The 25,674-nt window shown below is 36.9% G+C and overlaps 1 protein-coding gene across 1 annotated transcript in view; it reads left to right on the plus strand.

The window, feature by feature from the left end:
- The window catches only part of pacrg (PARK2 co-regulated), a 109,426-nt gene that overhangs the window by 67,458 nt on the left and 16,294 nt on the right, over positions 1-25,674 (plus strand). Inside the window, exon 4 of the mRNA XM_089120401.1 lies at positions 3,457-3,606. Within this exon, the coding sequence (XP_088976527.1) occupies positions 3,457-3,606 (150 nt within the window). The remainder of the gene's footprint in view (positions 1-3,456; positions 3,607-25,674) is intronic.

The raw sequence follows: 25,674 nt of genomic DNA on the forward strand, positions 1-25,674 counted from the left end.
ACTAGCGGAAAAATAAATCTGGTTTATGTAATGGTGGTGAAGCAAACTTTGAAAAAATCCATATAAAAACTGGAGTTTGGCCAAAGTCATGTGAAGGAAACAGCAATTTAAAGGAGAAGACAGTTTGATGAGAGCAAAATTGGCCATTAATGCTTTATTGTTTGCCAAGGGTTGTTGTGAAGGTGTTACAATTATGGAATTAAACTTACTGTTGTTATTTTTTTATTATTTACTGTAAAAGAAACACAAATGTTTTTGCAACAAAGCAAAAAGACCCCTTTTAAACTAATTTAATACCAAATTTTAAAACATTTGTCATTTTGAATGGATCAATGTTGGTTGCGGGAAGGCAGACGGAGACAAGGATATATTTCCAAACAAAGGTTATTTGTAATTAAACACAGGATGACAGAACAGGTAGCAACACACACACTAAATAAAACGGAGATTCCACCGACTGAACAGATTGAATTTAAATAAAAACACAGATGACACTGATTTATAGATCACAGGTGATACAGATGATGATTAAACAGGTGACACAACTGAACTGATAATGACAGTAATCATGGATACGGAGGAGTGGCGGGAAAAGAACAAAGGAGAATAGGAACCAAGCAAAATACAAATTGAATGTCCAAACAAACACTGACACGTGACAGTGTGTTGTGTTTTTAATGGTTAATATTGGTTTGTTTTCCTTTTCATAAAAAATGGTACTATATAATTCATTTTAAGAGCACAACTGGCCCTATTGTAAGCATAACAAAATAACTCAGTGCACTGACAAAATACACTTTTCTTTGCAATAGACTGTGAAAACTTTGGATATACTAGAAGGTCATGGATAGAAAAAAAGAATGAATTAGGTTAATTTTAAAAAAAGAAGAAAAAAAAAACTGACCGTATACATACAGGAAAGGTCAAACTGAAGAGAGTGAAAACCAGAAGGTCGATGTTCTGCACTGGCCCGATCAAAGCCCCGATTCAAAAAATAAACGAGCTCTTGTGGGATGATTAAATAAAACAATCCTCCTTCTGCTTGACTGAAGTTTGAACTACAGTTGAACTATGGATGGATGGATAAATGAGAACAGTTTCCCCCCTCTCTCACAGGAATGACTGCAGATGTGTTTGTATCAGGAGATAAACTAATGCAATTACTGAAGTGTGTAAATGTCATGATCCTGTGGTATTTAGAGAAGGAAAAGGTATATGAGGTCATTCATTTTTAGAGCCTAATATGAAGAAGGAATTAATGGTTCCTTTATTTAGAGAGATTTAGAAACAGATCTTCATTCCTCTAGACAAGTCACACATCATGAATTATTGAACACTCTTTCGGTGCAAATGTCACACCGCTAGAAAACAGTTTGCCGTGTTTGTTTGGTAATTAGAATTTCATAGTGTGCTGTTCAGATATAGGAGAGCAGGAAGTAGATGGGAATTATTGTTAAAGTACAGCACACAGCTGCCACTCAAAATAAATGTCTTTATTCTGCGAAACACAAAAGTCTTTTTTATGTTCCACAGAAGGAAGAAAGTCATACAGGCTTGGCTTGAAATTACGTAAAGGTGTATAAATACATTTTTGGGTAAAGTATCCCCCAGTTTTTATTTATTTATTTATATATATATGAAGATATCTCATAAAAACCTTGTTCAGGCAGACTTGAGATACATCATAACATCATGTCTAATAATGTATTATTTTATAATGTTCTCCGAGGTTCACTTATAATGTTATCGAGACATTTTCATATCCTATTTTTGACCTTCTCTTTAAATATACTGTTTTGATGGGTGTGTGGCATTCAAGACTTTGAAGTAAATGCCTACTGCTATAATTGGGTAACAGTTTTGCAAATAAAAATAATTTTCAACTGCCCCTCTATTACATTTTATAAACTTACATTGTTGAAAAATATCTTATTACATAGTTGAAACATTTGCCAACAATATGAATCATTTATGCGTATTACATATAAGTCTTGGTTGTGGCAAATAAAGTTAAAGTTCTTGGAGTTACCACAGTTATTATTGACAAAGGATGACTTACAATGATTTGTGTAAATGGAATTATGAATGAATGTACCATCGTTGGTCGCACTGTCATTCTTATAGGCTATTCACAGCCCGTTCTCATCCCAAGGCGTCATCTAACTGACGCTTTTGACAATGCATCAACATCTGATGCACATGGCACCCTTTAGCGTCAATGGGTCTAACCCTAACCCTACCCCAGACCTAAACCTACCCGCATCATCTAACTGACGCTAAAGGTTGCCATGTGCGTCGGATTTAGACGCATGGTCAAAAGCGTCAGTTTGATGACGCCCTAGGATGAGAATGCGTTGCTATTCACCGTTCAACATTTGTCATGTGCAAATGAAACGTGATGTAATGGTTTGTCTTAAATCCGAAGATGTTGTTCACTGAAGCCTTTGTTCAGGATTACAGTGAATGGCTTAGATCAAAAGCTGCATTCTCAACCCGGTCTCATCCCAAGACGTCATATAACTGACGTTTTGGGACGTCTTTTGACCATACTTCAATATTCGCCTTTTTAGGGCCCCCTTAAACGTCGGTAGATGAGGTTATGGGATCTTAACTCTACCCCAGACCTAAACCTAACCCTAAACCTAACCCGTCACCTAACTGACGTTAAAGGTAAAGCGTCAATTGTATGATGGCCCGGGATCGCCATCTACCGACGTTTAAGGGGGCCCTAAAAAGGCGGATATTGACGTATGGTCAAAAGACGTCCCAAGACGTCAGTTATATGACTTTTTGGGATGAGACTGTGTTAGCATTCTCTAGGAGCTTTCTTCCATATCTGATAATCCAATGCATAGTTTACCCGATAAATGCCAAAGCAAAGGAATGAACAGCAAATCACACCTATTAAGTTTGACTGCAATAAATACTCAAATGATTTGTAACAGACAAAGCAATAGTGTGAGACATAGTAAAAAAACATTGTTACACGTGTTGACTAGATCCAATATAATAGTCAAAACTGCATCCACTTTTATTTTCAGTCCCTTTGGAAGGCCTGTCTCAATGGTGTCTTGTTTAAAAACGAATTTGCAGTAAATTGAAGCGAACAAACTAACAGTGTCTCACTGACACAATCTGACTGGAACTTCATTTTAAATTCAACACTCTGTCATTCTTTCCACTTACTACTGAACCACAGGATTGTGGATATCATGCAAGATGCAAATGCTTTTTTGAAGAATTTAAAGGATACCTTCCATTTAGAGCCAGTGAAGAAAGCATTTGTCATGTTTTGGACATAGTCTGAGAGCAAAAAAGTGCAAATATAACACCCCAGTAAGGGTTATAACAAATGGCAAAAAAATGTCACACATTGTGAAAATACTCATGACCTCAATGTGTTTCTGGTTTTTGGAGACTCTATCTGTCTCTACATCTGTCTGTGTTTGTCTACAGATGCCCTCAACACGAGGTGCAGGCAGGTCATCTGCGCCACGCTGAAGGTTCTGCAGCACCTGGTTGTTTCAGCAGAGATGGTGGGTGAGGCGCTGGTCCCGTACTACAGACAGATCCTCCCCATCCTGAACATCTTCAAGAACATGAACAGTAAGCAAAGCGTACACCTCTACAACAAATTTGGGTTGTTAGAAAACATTATATAAAATATATACACCATTCTAAAGTTTGGGGTCTGTAAGATTTTTTTTTTTAAAGAAATTAATACTTTTATTCTGCAAAAAATACATTGATTTCAATCAAAAGTGACAGTAGAGACATGTATGACATTCCAAAAAGATTTTTCTGTTTTATATAAATGCTGTTTCGAAATTTCTATTAATTAGATAACCCTGGAAAAAAGGTCAAATATCACAAATATTCCATAAAAATATTACGCCATTATTGGACACTGAAGACTGCAGAATTAATGACTGCAGAAAATGTAGCTTTGCCAACACATGAATTGATTAAATTTGAAAATATGTTAAAATAGAAAACAGTTATTTTAAATTGAAATAATATTTCCAAATATTACTGATATTTTTTATTAATCAAATGAATCTTTTTTTAAATCTTTTTTTGATCAAATAATATCAGAAATATATGCATTAAAAAAAACAACTTACATGCCCTGATCTTTTGTACCAAAATAATTTATTTTCACATGATGTCACAACAGAGCTTCCTGATGTACAGTAAATGTTTCTGAAATACATAACTAAGATAATTCCAACACTACATGAATGCACCATGAGTGTTGTATAGATTTCAGGTGTGCGGTTATTGCCAGTTTTGAATATGGCTCATTCAATCTGATGTCGAAACTGTCAAAGCTTATAGTATGTTTTTTTATTGACTACATTCTTTACTTTTTCTGTTGCTTTGGTTTAGCATATTTAACTTTTTTTTGTATCTGATCTGTTCACATAGAAAAACACTGGCAATTAACATTGATTTTACATTGATCCCTGAGGCCCTTGTCTTGCTAGATCAGTGCTTGTCTTTTAGGACTCAAGCCTTCAGCTCTGATCTTTAAAGCTGTTCTCAGATCAGCAGGCATCGGCACTGTTCTGAGTCACTCTTATTGAACATTCTACATCATTACTGAATGCTTATACCGACTTTTTACAAGTCTACCAGTGCCTGTATTTCCATTTATTGTGTCGTTTTATTTGTCTCTCTTTGTCATCTAATGTCTGCCATCCTTTCAAATATGATTCTGTGGACTGACATGACCGTTCTGTATTCATTGTGTCCTGGTGTCGGACAAGTTCACGGTTCTTTTCACCGCCTTTGTCAGGCAGACTATGGGCCTGCCAGACATCTTCAGACGTGAGGACAAGCATTGTGGATCAATCACCGCATCACAGGCTTAACCAGCGGAAATGCTGCCACCTCATTCCTCTGATCAATATCCAATTTGAATCTTTTGTCTTCTTAATTCCGTTACATTATCTGCTAATGTTTTGTTTGAGCAAAAGAAGGAGCACTGGAGGAACAGAAAAGCTCCTCTCATTAGCTCCAGGCTCCATGCTAATCTCCTCTGGGAATAACCAGTAGGTAAAGGCTCTTAAGTGTTTAATGCCAGGCGCAGGTACAGGTCAGGACTGGTTAGATCAAAATATCAGTTTCAGAAATCATTATGCATCTTGTCAACTTGAGAAATGAGCAGCTGCTATTTTAGTCTTCATAGTCTTGCGTTAAAGTGTAGTTAAAGGAATGCTTCACCAAAAATTCTGTCATTATTTACAAGTTGTTCCAAACCTGTTTGAATTTCTTTCTTCTGCTGAACACAAAAGAAGATATTTTGAAGAACATGGGTAACAAAACAGTTGATGGACCCCATTACCTTCCATAGTATGGGGAAAAAAATACTATGGAAGTCAATGGGGTCCATCAACTATTTGGTTTCTGACATTCTTCAAAGTATCTTCTTCAAAGTGTTCAGCAGAGAGATAAATGTTTGGAACAACCTGAGGGTGAGTACATTTATTTTTGGGTGAACTATCCCTTTAAATAGTCTGATTGTATGAGAGAGAGATTTTTCTTTTGGATTCCTCTGGGGGTAGATGCGGCGCGGGTTGTGAATATCCTGAACCGGATCACTGAGTATGTCATGGGCCACTATGTGTACTGTGTGTGTGTTTTATGCCTTGTGGCAGTGTGGCCAGAGAGAATTTGTGTCTACATAGTGGTCTTTTGTTCCCCAGGATGCAGCTGTTGGCGCTTGTGGTGTTATGTGTCCGTGTGATTCGTCCTGCTTTTTGTGCTTTTCAAATCTTTTCTTTTTTTTTTTTTTTTCACAAGGTCACATTTGTCCACATTTGTTGCTGTTAAATAGCCTAATATTCTGTTTAAAAGTTTGGGGGCAGTAAGTTTTCTTCCTTTTTTAAATGCATTAATATTTTTCTTCAGGAAGGTTTCATTAAATTGATAGTAATAGACAGTAATGACTTTTATATTACTTTTCTATTTTAAAAGAAATTTTGTTCTTTTGAACTTTCTATTGATCAGTGATTCATAAATCATAAGAAATGTTTCTTAAAGGAGCTATATTCAAGAATTTTCAAATATTAATTGCTTTTTTGTATTGCCAATGTGTGACCATGCTTGTAATGAAACTTAAATTACTAGACATTCCCTGACTTCCTGAGTTGGTTATAAAAGCTTGTAGACTGATTTTTTTATGTGAAGGACTCGGGACATTTGTTGCCGGGAAAATAACATAACAGTGTTGCATTTTTAATGATCTCATCTGTTGCCGGTGAATTGCAGAGATGGTGCTAACATATCCACTGTCCTGATCAGACGCTTTCTTAACTACTGTTTTCTCACTTTCCCCATTCATAGATGCTTTTCTTTAGAGAAGTGTCTAACAGTAAATTTAAAGCATACATTTTATCAATTTGTGAATCAAACCAAATGATCTTGGCATTCTGAGCTGGACTAGGCTAAACGTTACAATTTTTGAGTGGACTATTCCTTTAAATATAAAATTAGTGGTAAATGTGTTCTAGACAGAACCCGTTAACCCCGAAGTAGTCATAAACGAACTGCTTCAGTGTGCAATTTTTCCAATGTTATTTCACTCTGTTTAAATCATTAAGAGTAAGGAGATTTAACCTCTCATAATTCAATCAATATGTAGCACTGCTTTTCCCCACTTTCTATGGCTTTTGTGGTCTCTTGAGCTTCAAATAAACTTTTTCCTGATTATAGCTGTGCTGCATTTTCGCTTGTGTGTGCACTTGAGTGAGTGTGTTTGTGTGCTCCTGTACTTGAAACTACCAAATACACTCTAACTGTAAATGCATGCGAATCACAGATGCAGTTTACACGCTTCTCTTGTTTTCCGGCTGGGATGAGTCCTGTTGTTAATCAAACACGGTGACGTCTTATACAAGGGACAGATCTGCTCCATCATGCAGTAGATTACACACACACGCGGCAGTAACTTCATTTCCTGCCTGCTTGCCTCTGTCCAGTACACACTCCTTGAGGAGAACACACTCTCTGCTTAGCAGGACGCTTCCTGACAAATGTGTGTGAACAAATGTCCCGCTAATGATGCTTAACGACCCCGAGCTGTTCTGCCGTTAGCCCCTGTTTCACTCCTGTGCGCCGCGTGTGTGCGTGCGCTAGTCTTTTTATTGGCCTGCATTATCTTTGTGCTGTTAGTCTGCTTTCCACATTAATCTGCACCAGACCTGCTGTGATACACTCCTGTTGGTTCTATGAATCTTCTTCAACTCTAAGCGCTGACACACCCACACAGAAACATAGCCTGGCTATACCCGAGGCAGATGGAGGAATTTCTTAAGCGTTTTATTTTAAAACAAAAAATATTTCTGTCCGTGGAGTGCTAGTTGTATGGGGTCAGGTGGTATTGTTGTGGCGATCTGGAGATGTTATTCCTAGAGTCAGTTGTTCCTTATCACGTTGTCAGTTGTGCTTTGTACCTCCACTTAGCGTCTCCTCCTATTGTGTGATTGGCTCTGGAGGGCAACAATGAATGACACACAGCAACGTGGACTTTATAAGGCTACGTTCACACTGTCGAAATGTCCCATTAACACAGCAAATTATAGTAGCGTGTTAATTACTCAAAAGATGTGACAAAAATTTAAAATATAGACCAAGGGTTTTTAATGCCACAGACTCAAAGATCCACTTGCGACAAAAGCTATATATTTAAATGTATTAAAAAACATTTATACTTTAGGAAATATTATAAATATTTTCGAAATTACATCTGGAAAATATTTACATCTATTACATTGACACTGAAACTATGACTCTAAATTAAAAAAAATACAAATATTTGATTAATATCACAATTTCTGATCAGTCTTAAGGATCTTAAACATTTAAGATCTTACTTAATAACTTAAACTTAATAAACATTTATTAAATTAGTGAAAGAATTGTTTTTTCCACTCGCTTGTGTTTACAGTGTGCATGAACTTGTACACTAGAGAACATATGCTCATATTGCTACAGTATCTTTGTGCTAGTCCATGTTTTTGAGAGATTTCTTAATAAATTCTGGTTTACCACTGCTGATACGAGACCCTCATCTCCTGTAAAAGTATATTCATAAGAACATGCTTGCACAAACACAATGCAACGCAATATAACTTTCATACCCTGCTCCCTATAGGCTTGTCATTTTCCTGTCGGTGTCACACGCCTTCCTCTTATGGGGGATTTAAGCCAATCTGGCCTCCTGCAGGACTCTTAAAGCAGTGATGAATTCATCACTTCAGCCACTGCTGCCCCCAGAGAGAAGAGAACAGCTCTGCAAAGCCCATTGTACAAACGTCTCTCTCTCTGTGTCTAACATCCTTAATATGCCCTTAATGACGGTGCTTTCACACAGACAGACAATTTTTATATCGTATTGTTTGTGTGTGTGTGTGTGTGTGTGTGTGTGTGTGTGTGTGTGTGTGTGTGTTTGTGTGTGTGTGTGTGTGTTTGTATATATATATGTATATATACTGTATATATATATATATATATATATATCAGGGTTTCCGTAATAAAAAAACAAATCCAATCGGGTTCGATTTTCTGCGTTTTTCACATCCGTAGCGAGCAGTTTGAATAGTGTTTGAATGGTGTTTTGAAAATTCAGAGTCACCGAATCACGAATACAAAAAAACCCATAAAATTTCGGACTCAGTGTGCAATGGCCTTTAATCTGACCATGCCCACGGAGAGTGTGTGCTTTACAAATGCAAATGTTGAAGCAAGCCAGTTGAAACTGAAACTTCCAGCACTTCTGAGGTAACTTTTCCAGGATTATTACGATATTATTATTCCTCACAGCGCAACAAGACGAGGTAAAGTACAAGATTCTTATTAACCTGGATTTTTTATCCTGCTTATGTAGGCGTTTTCTACTTGCTTCAACAAATTTTTTATCAAGTCATTTCGTTTATTTCGTTCGTTGAATGAACGAAATGACTCGAAAAAAGATTTGTTTGTTTTTATGAATTTTTGAGTTTGAACAGGAGAGTCACAAATGCGCATCACAGAACAGAGCAAGGCAAGCATTTGTGCTTATAAAACTTAACCTTTTTTTTTTAATTGACCGATCGTTTTGCTAGATAAGACCCTTATTCATCGTCTGGTATCGATTAAAGCGCTTTGAAGCTGCACTGAAACTGTCATTTAGACCTTGAAACATCTGGGTCCATTGAAGTCCATTATATGGTGAAAAATCCTGTAGTGTTTTCATCAAAAACCTTAATTTCTTTTCAACTGAAGAAAGAAAGACATGGAGATCTTGGATGATATGGGGGTGAGTAAATTATCAGCAAGTTTTTTTTTTTAAATAAACTAATCCTAAAACAACATCATCTAAACGGCTGTAATTTAGACCTAAACAAAGAACGATTGAGAGATGTTTTGAATATAGCCAGGCCAGGCAGTCTAGCCTTTTTCAGAGGCCTGACGCGATGTACGATGGTGAATTAGGAACATCTATTTGATCAGTGGTTCCATCTGCCCACTCGTAAGCTACAATTTTTTCGAAAAGTTTTTTCTATTCAAAACTGAATAGCCTGGCAAACGGCCTGATTATGTCATTTTTTTCAGTTACATAGCCTGCCTCCAGTTTTCCTTAACTTGACTAATTAAGAGGTGATATTTGACCAGCATATCATCAAAATGTCCATAAAACAAAACCTTTTTTTTTTCTAGCATGTTTGGCAAAAGTTCTTCTAAGCCTAATTGAGGGAGTGTGTAATTTTTTTTTATTACTTCTTAAGCAACTTTTAAGAAAATAGACAATTTGCCTATTTAAATCCAAACAGCAAGTTTTTTGGCTGCAGTGTGTATATATACATACATACATACATACATACATACATACATACATACATACATACATACATATATATATATATATATATATATATATATATATATATATATTAGGGCTGTGCAAAAGTTAATTGCGATTAATCGCATCCAAAATAAAAGTCTGTTTTACATAATATATTTGAGTGTACTGTATATAATTATTTTGTATATATAAATACCTATGCATGCATGTATATATTTAAGAATTATTTGCGCTTAAATTCTGTATATATATATAAATACATAATCTATATTATATAAATATAAATATTTTATATAGGAATAACACATTTTCTTAAACATATACATGCATGTGTGTGTATTTATATACAGTGTTGTGCAAGTTACTTCCAAACTGTAATACATTAGGTATTACTTGTTACTGTTATTTAAAAGTAATTCATTACCTTACAATATTACTGTCCCAGAATTGTAATGCGTTACATTACTCATGTATTACTTTTGAGTTACTTTCACCAAAATAACTAAGTAGAACTTAACTTTTGGGCTGTAACGATATGCAATATGAAACCGAAATCGCGATTCGCCACACGACTCAGATCAACGAACCTACAGAATCGCGACACACCTCTTCCAACTCCAGTGTTATTCTCCTTACCGTCCAGATCCAATGCTGCCTTATCTTTAAATTAGGCTATTAGTATTATTTGAAGTTAACATTATAAAATACGTAGACCTACACCACAAAACTAGTTGAGGATAAATTATTTAAAATTGGGGAAGTCCAGCATTATGGACATGACATTTGCAGTCAAAACTTAAAATAAAAATTCTCAGAAAATACATGTATTGAAACGTATATAGGCTACTTCCTTAAAGGACTCCAGACATTAGACAAATATCAGTCTATGTTTTATTTTTAATATTAGGGAAAAGACACACATTCATGCGTAACAAAAAAATAGGAGGTAAAATATATTTTTTGTAATTCTGTTAATTACACTGCGCAAATCGGATGAGGAAGGGTTGGCTCTCCAGTCTCCATAGAACTTAAAATATTCATTTTATTTCAGTTTTTGTGTTCGTTTATGAGGAAAAAACAATGTTACAGACGCGACCGCTCTGAACCGGCACTAAAAGACTGCTTTAAAACTTTCACATAGTCTGTTGCCTTTAAGAAGTAAAAGCAGACAATACACTGTAATACAACTGTAATAGAAGCCTCACTGAACATGTAACGAGTAAAATATTACTGAAAATTGATTAGTAATGCCTTACACTACTGCGTTACAGCAAAAAGTAATATGTTACTGTAATGTATTACTTTTGTAATGCGTTACTCCCAACACTGTTTATATATACAAAATAATTATATACAGCACACACAAATATACTATGTAAACACAGACTTTTATTTTGGATGCAATTAATCGCAATTAACTTTTGCACAGCCCTAATATATATATATATATATATATGCATAGAAGCATACGGTGTGGATTTGGCAGTCGGCTTCCGCAATGTTTATCATCAGCAGGTTGGGGGCTCCAAATCAGTCAAATTTGAGACGGGCCCCTTGGGTTTCCTGCCGAGCAGCGGCTCCAATTTAAAGGTCAACTGATAACGGCATAGGCTCATGAATACCCTAAGACATTCTCCCACATGCCTCTCTCTCCATACATCTGGCTATCACTCACATACACACGGATAACCTCATGCACCTGTATGTCTAGTCTCTCTCTCTTCCAGACTATGCTTTTAGTATCTGCATGGCCTCTCTGAATATAATTATTTTCTTTTTTATTATTTCTCTCTCTTTTGTAAGACATTCTCCATGAAAGTCTTTGCAAAGAGTGCTTTTCAAAGGACAGCAAAGGCACAGAGGTTAAACAGTGATCATAGTTTTTGGCATGTAACTAATAGCCTAAATGTTTTTTTTTCAAGTAGGGATATACATGTTATATATAAATGTATCATATTGGATTTATAAAGTGGAATTGTATAATTCATTGCCATGCATATTTTCTGGGGGGGTTTTTTTCTTCCATTTAGATCATCTTCGCTGTCATCTAAAGTTCACTTTCAGTTATAACACTAATGATTTAATCAAACTGTTAAATGTGATCTTTACCATTTTTCACACTTTACAATTTAACAATGTGATGCTTAAATTCACTTGCAGCATGGGAAGCGACTAATTTAGTTTTTAGAGATAATGGCCAGAATTTGAATATCGGCACATCATTAGATTAATTGTGTTAATGCCAAGTGTTAACTGCTCTCTCTAAGTTAGCTGTGCTAGTATACAAATTAAATCCATTCTAGTTGTTATTCTACAATTATTTTTGAATGCGACTTCAGGGCTCTCAGTTGTCCAATTATCTGACAGACATTACGTCTGGATCTGGACGATTAGTTACAGGACTGAGTGTGTGCATTAAACATTCTCTATAATACGCTTTCAAACACTGACTTAAATTCTAAGATCTTAGAAATGATATATGGCCTAATTCACTTTCTCTTGCTCACTCTATTGATCGCTCAAGTTGTATGACTTGTGATCTGTCTGTGTATTAATCAGTAGAAACAGTGATCTTCCATCAACTGTTGTGCTTTAACCCTAATGTTTGTAGCAGCTCTTTTTTGAGGATCCTCTTGAGCTGATAACAGATATCTTCTTACAGATAAATCAAAAAGCATGACCACGTACTTCTGATGTATCTCCCATTTAGACTCACATATATGTGGGGAAATAGCTAGTGCTTTATTTTCAGTGAAATAAATGGTCAGTATTTTAACTGGAGTCTATTTGCATGTCCATTGATTTTTACTACGGATCTAAGGCTGTGAGAAATGTTCTGTGGAAACAAGGCTGATGCATTTGCAAGATAAAGACCACATAAAAGGACAAAGGCGTAAAGTTCATACTGGCACATTTAAAGGCCATGCACTACTATTATTTAAAGTATTGTCTATCTCTATAATCTTGAGATTTTCTTCTTTTTTTTCTTTTTTAGAGAAAGAAAGGGGAGAGGGAACCTTGGGAAAATAACAAATTATGGCCTGTTGATAACATTATTTATTAAAAACTATTTTTTTTAATGCGATGTAATATCATCATATGTATATAACTGTATAATCATTAGTGTGAAACGGTACATTATTCGTCACGAATCGTATGATACGGACGTCACAGTTGGGTGCATGCCGTCGCACAACGAATACAGTCAACCACAGGCGATCCACCAGTACAAAGTATATATATATTCATTTAGCTGACGCTTTTATACAAAGTGACTTACAATTGCTATATATGTCTGAGGTCTAGGGGTTAACTTGGGGTTAAGTGTCTTGCTCAGGGACACATTGGTGTCTCACAGTGGATTTAAACCCGGGTCTCTCTCACCCAAGGCATGTATCTTATCCACTGCGCCATCACCACCCCAGTATTGATATGTTCACTGTAATCTCTCAACCAGTGATTCAACTGTGGAAAGATATCAATATAACAGCTTGAAAATAATATTCCATGTAGCATTACATTTACTTCAGGCATTTAGTGTCGACAGCAGGTTAGTTTGCACGCATGTGTGTGAAAAATGAGTGAGGGGGTGGTGGGATGACTGCAGTTTATGTACGCACTGATGCAGATACAGTAAAACTTGAGTTCTTCTGTGACCCAATAAAACAGCTAATCATGGCATCACAGAGAGAGAAAAAGAGAAAGAGAGAGGTGCACAAAGTACATAACTTCCTTACTTGAGTGAAAGTAAAGATACCACTGGTCAAATATTACTCCGTTATAAGTAAAAGTTGTAAAGACAGATTTTTACTTAAGTAAAAGTACAGAAGTACTCATTCTTAAAGTATAAATTATCAAAAGTAAAAAGTAAATGTCAATGCATTGTTTTATTATTTTTGCATTGTTGTATGTAATACTTCCAGTACCTTATACCTTATACTTATACCTATACTGCAAAAATACTGTGAAGCTGCTTTGATACAATCTGTATTGTGAAAAGCGCTATATAAATAAATGTGACTTGACTTGACTTGACTTATGCCTCTTAAGCAACCTAGTAAATACACATACCAGTTAGTAGTATGTGTGGAATTAAGAGCTTTTAGAATTTTATAAAACCTATAGAAATTAAATAACTGTTATTTAACACTCCTACCAGCCAACAAAAGAAGTACACATCTATGTGTATCCACCCCCCCCCCCCCCCCCCCCCCCCGACTGGCGTTACTACTTTCTACTGAAGAACCTTGACAGAAATGTAGTGGAGTAAAAAGTACAATATTTTTGTCTTTCAAAATTAGTGTATTACGTTATAATAAATGTTCAAATAATACTAAAAAAGTGTACGTAAGAACAGTTCTCAAGTGAATGTACTTTTTTACTATCAACCTCTTAGCGAGCACAGGCACGTGACCAGACCTGCCTTCATATACAATATATATAAAAAAACTGTGATATGTCATTTTTTCTTGTTATGACAGCTGAATTTTTAGCAGTGGTTGCTCAAGGCTTTAGGGTCACATGATCCTTTAGAAATCATTCTAATATGCTGATTTGGTGCTCAAGAAATATTTAATTTTATAAACCCCATATGAAGCATCAAATGTCATTGTCACATGATTTATTACATGACTATTTCCTTCCTGTCTGGTGTAGTAGTTAATGTGTAGTGTTTAGTGTTGTAGCGCAAATCCCTATAGTGTCTTTGCTAAAGACTTATGTTAAGTCTCATGATGCAGCATATGCATGAGCACACTAGAGAATTACGCACACAAACACACACAACCAGACAGAAACACATGTACTTCATCATAGGCGACTGCTGTTCTTGTGCTAAGCTAGTGAACTCATCGGTCACCACTGACAACTCCATCTGTGGCTATGCTATCATATGCACACAATCACATAAACCACACACACACAGACTGCGTCTTGTGTGACAAAGCTCTTAAATCTGTGCGGCTACTATCCAGACTTCATTTACACTCTACAGCACCTGTGTGTATCCTTAATTCAGTGTTAGCCCTCCAGTCGAATGCTTCCTCACTCACTGCCACCTGAGACCCAGACACACACACCCCTGACACCAGGCAGCTGAAGATGGTTCTATTTCAATGCAAATAGCATCTCATCCACAGGGTTGAGGCCTGTAGATTAGATTTGTGGGTTTTCCGTCTAGCTGTACTCCGCAGCAGGGACTCTTTTAATCGGCTGGATTGACTTCTTCATGCCGTGGTTTCTATTTCTGAGTTGAGCAGAGTTTGGTTTAATAGACTACCGATCTCTCGCCAGCCCTGCTGAACGCAAGACCCTTGCTGAGAGCTGAGCTTGACTCTGTAATAGTGACTGGAGAAGATAGGCCCTGTTCACACCTCCTATTTAAATCTCATAGCAAATGGACAGCCGAGACAGATCACTGTTTAAACCTGGTGTATTTAGTTGTGTAAAAGTCTTAGACATATTTGATGCCTCAAAGGAGAAAAATTCCTCGTTTTCTCCTTACAGTCTTTAACAATAATGCCCGACTATTAAATTACTTGTGAACAAAGAAAACATTTTGGCATTATATAGGTATTGGCATTAGTTAATGCCTAAACATGAAAAAGTTTTACCTTATAAATAGAATTTAGTTTAATTCATTTTAAAATTCTTCGCCGGAGTGAATGGGAACATGATTTAGTGAAAATATTTGAAAATATAAAAGTGGTTCTCAAGTTAAGACTTTTTTTTATAGCTTGTCAACTTTTGATTCTAGTCAGCGCTGGATTCTAGCCACCACCGGATTGTTGTCAGCGCAAAACACATTTTTTAACATGTGAATGCTGATTCTTGTCATCTCTGGATTCTAGTCAGTGCTTGAACGCTGGTCTATGACTGGAAAAATAAGAGTTGTTGCAAAAGAAACGATACGTAGCTTACATGTCGCATTAAACTGGCAGATTTTAGAATGTTGTAGGCAGTTATTTTGCAAGTAATTACATGTTTAATCTTGTTTTGCCTGAATCTTTGGTGTAAACTCCTTAACAGGTTTTGGAACCGAGGAGATTACATTCAATTCAATTCAGTTCAATTCAATTCAAATTTATTTATATAGAGCTTTTCACAATACATATTGTTTCAAACCAGCTTTGCAGAAAGTGCATTTCAAAAATGTACATAGAAAAATACAGTTAATTAAACAACTATTAATTTAGGACATAACATATTGCTGGCATTGAGTCATCTCTTCACAGGCGTTTAGTTGTCTCATCGCAGGTGTTGGGGCACCTGAAGTCTCCGTGAGCGGCTGGATACAAACGGGAGCTGATGAACTAGCGTCCCAAGATAACAGCAGAAAAGCAAATGGGAAATAATTAGCACAGCTGCTGTTCATAATATGAATGCATTCGATCTGATTCAACAGTGGAGGTCAGCATTATGTGAATGCTTGGCTAAAGAGATGTGTCTTTAATCTAGTTTTAAACTGGGACAGCGAGTCTAAGCCTCGAACAGTATCAGGAAGGCTATTCCAGAGTTTAGGGGCTAAATGTGAGAATGCCCTCCGCCCTCCTTTAGTGGACTTAGATATGACCAGAAGCCTCGAATTAAGTGATCTTAAAGAACGCGATGGATTGTAGGGTGATGGAAGGTCCATTAAATACATAGGTGCTAGACCATTTAGGGCTTTATTAGGTCAGTAGGTATACTTTGTAATTGATATGGAACTTAATAGGGAACCAGTGTAGAGATGATAAAAAGGCTGTTCTTTTAACTTGTGAAATGATGAAATATGATAAGTTGTCTGGTGTAACGGTCAGGTCTTTTACTGTAGTGGATAAAGTAACAGGACATCCTTCTAAATTAAAGTTGTATTGTAAGAGATTTTGTTGGTAGTTTTTTGGACCAAAAAGTAATACTTCTGTTTTATCTGAATTTAATAGCAGGAAATTACACATCATCCACTCTGTCAATTCTCTGGTCGTGATAAAATATATAATTGAGTGTCATCAGCATAACAGTGGAAATTAATTCCATGTTTTTTCTAATTTTATTACCAAGTGCATGTATATGCATATACAGCATATATATTAATAATAGCTGAGGGCCAAACACCGATCCTTGCGGCACCCCATAGTCTACTGACGGTATCTTCTATTTTTTCCCCATTTAAACAGACAAAATTGTAACGGTCTGATAAGTACGATATATCCAGGGCAGTTTAATGTTAAAGCACTGCTTCACTTCAGTGTTCTTGTTCTCATCATGTATGCTCAATCACACAGATTACAGCCAATTAATCTCTCACCTTTGTGCCACTCCCACAGGAATGTGACCTAAATACATCAAGATGAGTTTTTAATCTGAGTGTGTATGGTAAGGATAGTGTTCAGAAGTTTCAAAGTGTGCTTTGATGACCAGGCCTCTGGTGAACCCGTGAAAGATCTCATTTAAAATCAGCATGGTTCCTTCATCTGTCACACAGCAGTGTGGTTTGAATCAAGAGTTCTGACTTACGGCTCTGGGGGGTTATGCTCAACTTATGACGTCGGAAGTAGCGTAGTGCGTCATGGCGTAGCATAATATCAGCAGTATGTCACAAGTTGCGTAACTTTTATGTACTTTTTTTGATATAACTCCGATTGTATTGGTCATAAGCCCCTAGGATGACTTGAGGGTGAGTAAATCATGGGCTAATTTTCATTTTTGGGTGAACTATCTCTATAAGCCTGGTTTACACAATGCAGTTTTTATTTACATTTTTTATTTGTTTCATTTCATTTTCTTTTGTTTGTTTTTTGTTTGTACTTTTTTTGTGCGTTGGCACAAACACACTACATTGAAACTTAATAGAGAATAGAGAAAGAAAGAATTGAGGATTTTAAGGGAAAATGCTGAAAAAGTGTTTCTGGTACTGTTCTGTTTAAGACTAGAGCCATATTTAAACAGTACAAACATGACTCAAACGAGTACCATTGCCCACCCATCCTGTGTTTCACTTTCATTTCCTGTTTTCTCTGAGAAAGAGAGCGAGTGAAAGAGAGACTGGGCAAAGAATAATAACATAATAAAAACAAGAATTCCATCGGAATGTGCGTCTGGCCTGGTGAGAGCTGACCAGAGCTCAATTCCCCGTGGCTCACAGCTGGCCCCTGACCCACAAATGAAGAATTAGCAGAACGGCCCTGAAATTACAAACCAAAATCCATGGGCTGAGCGTGAATGCCAGAGAACATTCCTGCATTGGGAACGCCTCCCCAAACCTCACACACACATGCAAGACTAACCCATGAGAGTAAAGAAAAAAAGAGAAAGCAGGTTGAAGGGCAAATAAAATTCTCTCGCCTCCTTTCCTCATTCTAAACCAGCCACCAAGATGGAGGACCTCCCTGCAGAAAAGACCAATATGGAAAGGTCTGGGCTGGTTTGTTCATGATCACATAAAGACACTGGAGATGAGGACAGTATAGGTGAGGTTTCTCTTTGAGAAGCAATCTGACTTGCATTTTTCTGCTGTAACAAAAGTGAAAAAGAGAAAAAGAGAGAGAGAGAGAGAGATCAGTCGGTTTGATAATTGCATGGTTGGGGTAGACGGAGGTTAATGAATCTCTCCTTCATCGCTCTGACCTTTCCAGTATCAACCCTCTGTTCTTTCTGGACATATTTTAATGACAACCTTTAAATAATTTATCTAACTTATTTCCCTTCATTAGCTGTCGCCTGTGACATTTTCCCACTCCGCCTCACATCTTTCAGGGAATATCGCCATTGATTTTTTTTCCCCCACTTGATATTTCTTCAATCATGATTATATTAAAAATTAAGTTATCACACACACACACACACACACACACTATTTTTTTCTCTCTCTACAGTGCATGGTTGAGGTTTGAACATGCGGGAGACGTTTGTAATCAGAAACTAATGTGAGCTCATTAAATGTACCTGGATTGACAAATTATGAAAGAGAGAGAACGTTTATCGTTAATGTACAGGTTCTTGTGCTGATTTAAGGTGTAGCGAACCATCTGGTGTGCAGTTATGATGCACTGTGAGATATTTATGACTTCACTATAAATATTATCAGCAGGGAACTGATAATAATGCTGTTTACAGTAACAGTGCCTTGACAGAACTATTGTTGTGAATTCTGCTTGTCAACTTTTTAACGTGTCAGCTAAAATGATCTAACAGCTGAACACTAACTTTTTTTTTCAAATAGCAATGACTTGGTAGCATCATTAGGAATAGATTGAATGTTATAAATAAATCATGAATTTATTGCTCTTCTTTAGCTTCCTGTATAATTATAATAACTGCATATATATTTTTAGCAACATTTGATTTTGAAAATCGATATATTTTAAGCAATTTTAAAATATACAAAACTGTTTAAAAGAACCAAATCAGGTGATTTCAGAAGGATTATGTGACTCTGAAGACTCAGCTTCGCCATCACAAGAATATAGAAAAACTGTTATTTTAAATTGCAATAATATCTGCAATATAGTTTTTGCTGTATTTTACTGATCAAATAAATGCAGCCTAGGATTTTAAACATTAAATTAAGTCTAAATTATAAATATTAAAAATATAAATTTAACAATATGAATTTAAATTCATAAAAAGGTACTTTGATGTACCTTTGATACATAAAGATGTAATGCTTTGTGTGTCTGTTGGGACCATTGAAACCATTGGTAGAGCAAGTAGAAATCTAAAGAGGTATCGGCTTGACCAGAAATCCTTACTGTTGAGTCCAATTGGTAAAGCAAGGCTTGTTGTGCAAATCTAAAATGCTGTCTTTGCTGGTTGCCAGAGTGTTCATATGTGGTTGCTAATGTGTTCGAAGTATTGAGGTTGCTAGGTGGTTGCTTTCGGGTCCAATTGAAAAGTGGAAACCCCCAAGTCACTCTGCTATTCTGATCTCAAGATTTTATTTTGCCTCATTTTTAAAGCATGTCTATGGGACTTTTTTTGCCAAAAAGATTGCCAAACGAAAATCAGACATCCAATGAATGTTAAAAAGTTACCAAAAATTTAGAAAATAGAGAGTTTTGTGTCTGGTAATACAAGAGAGAACAAGATTAGCCTTTTTTTTAGGGGTGATGTTGAGAAAATGAAATGCAGAACTACTCCTGATTCCAGATGTGGACATGAATGGAGATTTGGTTAAACTCCTCTGGCTTACAATCTCAGTTTGACGGGAAACCCTCGTGGGGAGAGGAAGGAGGGAGGGAGGGAGGGGGAACTCCTGTTGTCTCAGACACTCTAATGTCTCTTAGTAACCAGCCAAACTGCCGCACCCCCTCAGGCTTTCTGGTGCGTGTGCTTTACAGACAACTTCCATCTGAGCTTTCCACTATTTTCATGATAAATGAATCCATTAGAAAGATGGTCCGTTCTGGCCGTATTTCCTTTCGCTGGACATCTGTTGTAGTTTTGTTTTTTTCTGCACTTTTTGCACTCAAACTTCGGGGTACTCCAGAAAATCTGCTTCTGGCAGGGAACACGAGCACATGGCATGTTTGTTTGCGTGCATATGCCCAACTTTCCCGTGCTCGCTGAGGGTGCCATCCATGTCTGTGTGCCATCTTGTATTGAGGTTGTCAGATGAGGGTTCAGATTCTTCTGACAGGTGTTAAGCACAGGAAGAACGAGGAAATTACAGAGAACGGGAGAGGGAGAGATTAATTCATCAACACCATATGTGGCTGCTTGAAAGTTAAGACAGCATCTGTACGTTCACAAACAAAGTAACAGAATTAAACACACTGCCATTTATGAGGTACTGCTGTGTTTACAGGCTGATTTGATTTCGGTGCGTAATAGGGCTGAACCTCAGCTCTGATTAGAGTAAACAGAACTCATCTGATACGACACCAGCAGTTAATGGAACTGAAATGAGAAAATAAAATTTGATCAGTAGTCAAAGGAATCCAAGTCCCACAATTCCGTGCCAAGATGGTCATGGCTAACTTCCTGTTTTGCAAACTTTTTGTGAAAGGTGCCCTGTATGTGTTTGCCTTGAGGAACACTCAATACACTCTGGAGAGAGAGAGGAACACTCCCTCTCTCTCTCTCTCTCTCTCTCTCTCTCTCTCTCTCTCTCTCTCTCTCTCTCTCTCTCTCTCTCTCTCTCTCTCTCTCTCTCTCTCTCTCTCTCTGTGTGTGTGTGTGTGTGTTTGTGTGTGTTTATATATATTTTGGGGGAAAATTTGTACCCAGAAGTGACTAAAACCCAACAAAATCTCCAAAACCCTCGCTTTAGGGACGTCCTCATTTGTAAATCTGGTATAAAAGTCAAGTAAATAAAGTTTTTTTTTTCTAATTTAAAAATGCAGAAAGTTTTCTGTGATGGGTAGGGTTAGTGTAAAGAGATATATACAGTTTGTACAGTATAAATCCCATTACATCTATGGAGAGTCCCCACAAAGATAGCAAACCAGACATGGGCGTGTGTGTTCGTGCATTTTCTGACTAAAAGGAATATTGGCTTACAGTTTTTCTTTGGGATCTGTGGATGACGGTTAATGATGTGTCTGAAATGTTTTTTTGTTTTCCTGGAAAAGCACAGGACACACACTCGCGCCCGCGCACACACCGAGGCCACTCTAACCGATTGGATTTAAATCAAGTTGTATGACGGCTTTTCAAATGAAGCAGTGAAACAGATGGAAAGCTTCAATGAAACATGAAATGCATGCAGCAGAGGGTTCGAGGGGTCTATCTCCCACCCTCTCCGTCAATCTCTCATTTTCTGCCTCCCTCACAACTCCCATTTTCTTCTCTCATCCCATCGCCGCTTTTCACTATTACACACATTCTCATGCTGTAATGAAATATCCTATTTCTGCAGCTGTTGCATTTTCTGGACAGCTTGAGCTTCCCCAGAATGGACGAACCAATATTTTTGTCATGAGTTATGTGAGAAAGAGTTAGTATACCTTGTCTGTACCATCTCTACTACCATCTCCTCCTGGTTTAGAGTTGTGTAACATGCAGAATTTAATTTAGAATGCCTTTTAAATTCAGATTAATTAGATTTGTCATTTGAATTGAAGTAACAAATAGGATGCAGAGATAATATAGTCGTTCAGTATGATTTACCCATAAACGTTTTCATACGTAAATATTTGCTGGCAAAACATTCCATAATCATTTGTTAGTATTTATAAAATATATTAATTGTTCTTACGGTTATAGAATGTATTATTTCTGAAGGTAATGATGGAGTAATGATGCTGAAAATTTAGCTTTGGCATCACAAGAATGAGTTACATTTTTTTTTTAAATATATTAAAACAGAAACGAGGTCTTTTAAATTGTAATGATATTTCACAAACTTGTATTTTTTTTACTTTACTCTTTTATTTTTACTTTTTTGCCTTTGTGAGCATAAAAGTATTCATTAAAAGCATGAACAAATCTTTCTGACCCCAAACATTTGAATGTTGGTAAATATCCGCAATAACAGGGGAAAAAAAATGTTCAGTGAATCAATAGGCTAATCAGTCAAAAATATGCATCCATCAGTGGTTTGTTGCAGCTTGCATTGCACTAATCCAATTCCTCTGATTTGTTACTGTTGAATGTCTGTAAGTGGCAATTCTGTCAATTCTTTTATTCATTGCATCCTGTGTAGTGTAGCCAATTCAAATTCCAGCTCATGAATCGAAAGAGAATTTTGCCCATCCCAGCTGTCATACCATAAATCTTTCAAAGGAACAAACCCGATAAAATGATAAACCTGAAGTTGTCCCAGAGGCATGTACGAGAGTTGTCGGGTGTTATTTTCAGCTGTTGTTCTGCCCGTTTCAGTTAATAATGCATTTTTGTTACACTATAAAGTTAAGCTGGTTAATCCCCTTTTCCCTGAGAAGAGGAAAGAATGTGTGTAAGTTTTGTTTTGTAATGAATCTGGGGCTGTCATCAGTATTCACAATGTGGTATTGTACTGTAAGCTTGTCAGAGCTGTTTTTCATGAGTGGAGAGTATCCTAAAGGAGCAAAGCTGCTTTTGACCTGATAAGCTCATTTGAATTCCACATTAATTACTCAAGTACCCTCTAACTCTGTAACGAGACCTCACAGCAAGAGCGAGAGAAAGAGAGAATGAAACGGGAAAGGTGGGGGGAAAACAGAGACGGAGAAAAAAAGGGAGAGAGGGATGGTAAATTAGCCTATCCGGCTCCAAGCTTTTTCTCTGCCTTGTCAAGGCTAAACTGCAGGGCAGCAGGGAGTGGGGTCCAATGTGTCAGAATCTCCGTGGCAACCAATCCCTCAGCCTCCCGTCTACACACGCACACACACACACACACGTGTGAAGCTGCACACTACTGTGAACAGGCTGGTGTATGGCTTGCATCTTTGGCTAGATTGGACCCGTTACAGCCTCAAACTATTAGACACATTTCTCTTCTTCTGTTTTGCTCTGCAGACGCTGCTGTTCTTTTCTCTTCCTTCCTATTTTAGCACTCGATGCACTTGAGCCCAAAAACAACATCTCCCACAATCCTCTTATGGGTTCTCCGTGGTTTTTTCTGTGCTTGTTCAGTTTTCTTAATTAAAATGAGCTAACACTACATTATTTTATAACTTAATATTATCACTTTCAGTCCACTTAAATTTGTAATTGGAAGTTGTAAATTGTAAGTAGACTTGACAAAGTTAAGTCGCTTGGAGTCGGGTAGGCTAATTTACCATCCCTCTCACCCTTTTTTCTCCGTCTCTGAGGAGCCCTACCATGCTTTTTCGGACATTACCTTTAACTGTTTGTGAATGTAAAAAGGTTTCTAAAATCAAAGTGCACGATAAATGGAGTTATTGTCCCCCCCAAAAAGGAATGATTGCAACTTCCTGAAAAGAGTTGTCAGTCATTCTTGTCAGTCTTACTTCTTGCACAAACCCACAAAGGTTTGTAACAAATCTGCATAATGCAGGCCTTTGGTCTTCACTGGCTGCCTGCGAAAAAACGTCTACTTTGCCTCGGCCTTGAACACTGTAGTTATAGCTGAAGCCTGAAAGAGTTCTGTTCGTATTGTTGACATGTCGAGAAGACCCTGTTTTCTGCGCTGCGAAAGCAAAACCACTTTACTTGCTCTTCTAAAGGATAAGGACTTGGGCTTGATTTGATACAGAAACATAATTACAGTAACACCATTTTTACTGTTTGTATCACAGTGTTAAACAAGTTCTGATTAAGCCAGAGGCTGAAATTTATATAGGCGAATGGGTGTTTTAATTTTCTGACATGCACTTTAAGAGGAAGTCCAAACACAACAGACTGGGCCATCTGACCAATCAGAGCAGGGCAGTCTCTCAGAAAGGAGGGGGTTAAAGAGTGAGAAAAAAGGCGAAGTATGTACAAGTATTATGAGAAAAGTGTTTTATTTTTACTTGTAAATCTATAATACACTCTTAGAAAAAGGGTTAATTTGGGGTCTATATATGAAGCATATTCTTCACTCAACTCCAAACCTTTTATTCTAAAAAAGGTTCTATAATGACAAAAAAGAACCCTTTTGGCACAGCGGTTCTTTATAGGCTGTTATTCATTTCTATATTACATTATTCTGCAACATTTTGTCGTTGTAATTAAATTATTGTTTATTAAACTGTTGTAGTAACTTAATATCACATTTTAATCATGCTGATTTTTGGAGGAGAAAAACTGAAATGGCACTCTTCGTGTGATATTCATTAACTACATAAAATTATATGAATATATACATTTTCTAACCCCCAAATCTTGAATCATTCACGTGCATTCATAAATACATTTTAGGGTCTTGATGTTTGTTAATTTTTTAATCTGGAAAGGACAAAACAAATGATAATGAATGAACCCAAAAGGGTCCATGTAGAACCTTTTTCCTGGTTTCAAAGAACCCTAAAGGGTTCTTATTATTGAACCATTAAAAGGGTTCTGTATAGAACCTTTTAGGCATTCCAAATACGTAGCGCTGATAGAACCTTTTAAGGTTCTATATAGAACCTTTTCTTCAAAATTAGGAAACTTTAAAATAATTGGATCACTTTAAGTCTGTTTTTGCAGAGTTACAGGTAGTCAGACCATGTCAGTCCAGTCTTTTCTTGCTTTATAGTACATGTAACAGAAAGTTATATTTAGCATGCTTACATGCTGTTTCTAGTATAGAGGGTATGCATTGATGTCACTTTCCCTCTGGAACATGCCAAGTGGCAAAACATCCTGCAGTGTGACTAGATTTAATAGGGGAAATTGAAAACTAGAGTAAAACAAACTATTATCTTAGTTTTGGAGCAGTTGGAACCAAATGCAGTCTTTGTGCAAGAGCCTCTTTTCAAAAATGTTTAAAAAACCTTATCTAATCTTTTGAACTGGGTTGGATATTCATTTCAGAGGTTTTGTTGGTATGGCACATTCAGACCCCCAAGCTCTGTCCACACAGCTCAAATCATGACCCCTGCACTCAGACCTACACACACATTCAGATTTTACAAAGGTACACTTTCTCTCTTGAGTCCCTGAGCTCTCTGTGTACAGCTTTGGTTGGTTTTCATCTCTTTCCTAGGTATTTCTGTACAGTGCGTATATGTGATGTGTGCTTTTTGTGTATGTTGAGTCTTTCGCTTAACTAGAACTAATCATTTTGACATCCACACGGTCTTGAAAGCACAAAAACATGCCTTTCGAAAATTCTCCCAGCATGCATCTCTCCCATTCCGCTAAACATTACTCATTAAATCTGGCATACGGATGATGTGCAAGCTATCCACATTCTCTTTATTTTTTTTCAATCTCTCAAAGGCGAATCCAAAAGTGATGAATCGTCTCCATTCCATCGAACTTTGTTTGGAACGAACAGG

Source organism: Pimephales promelas, chromosome 15 (genome assembly GCF_988280905.1).
Source record: "Pimephales promelas chromosome 15, fPimPro1.hap1.1, whole genome shotgun sequence".
In the NCBI taxonomy this organism is placed as follows: domain Eukaryota; kingdom Metazoa; phylum Chordata; class Actinopteri; order Cypriniformes; family Leuciscidae; genus Pimephales; species Pimephales promelas.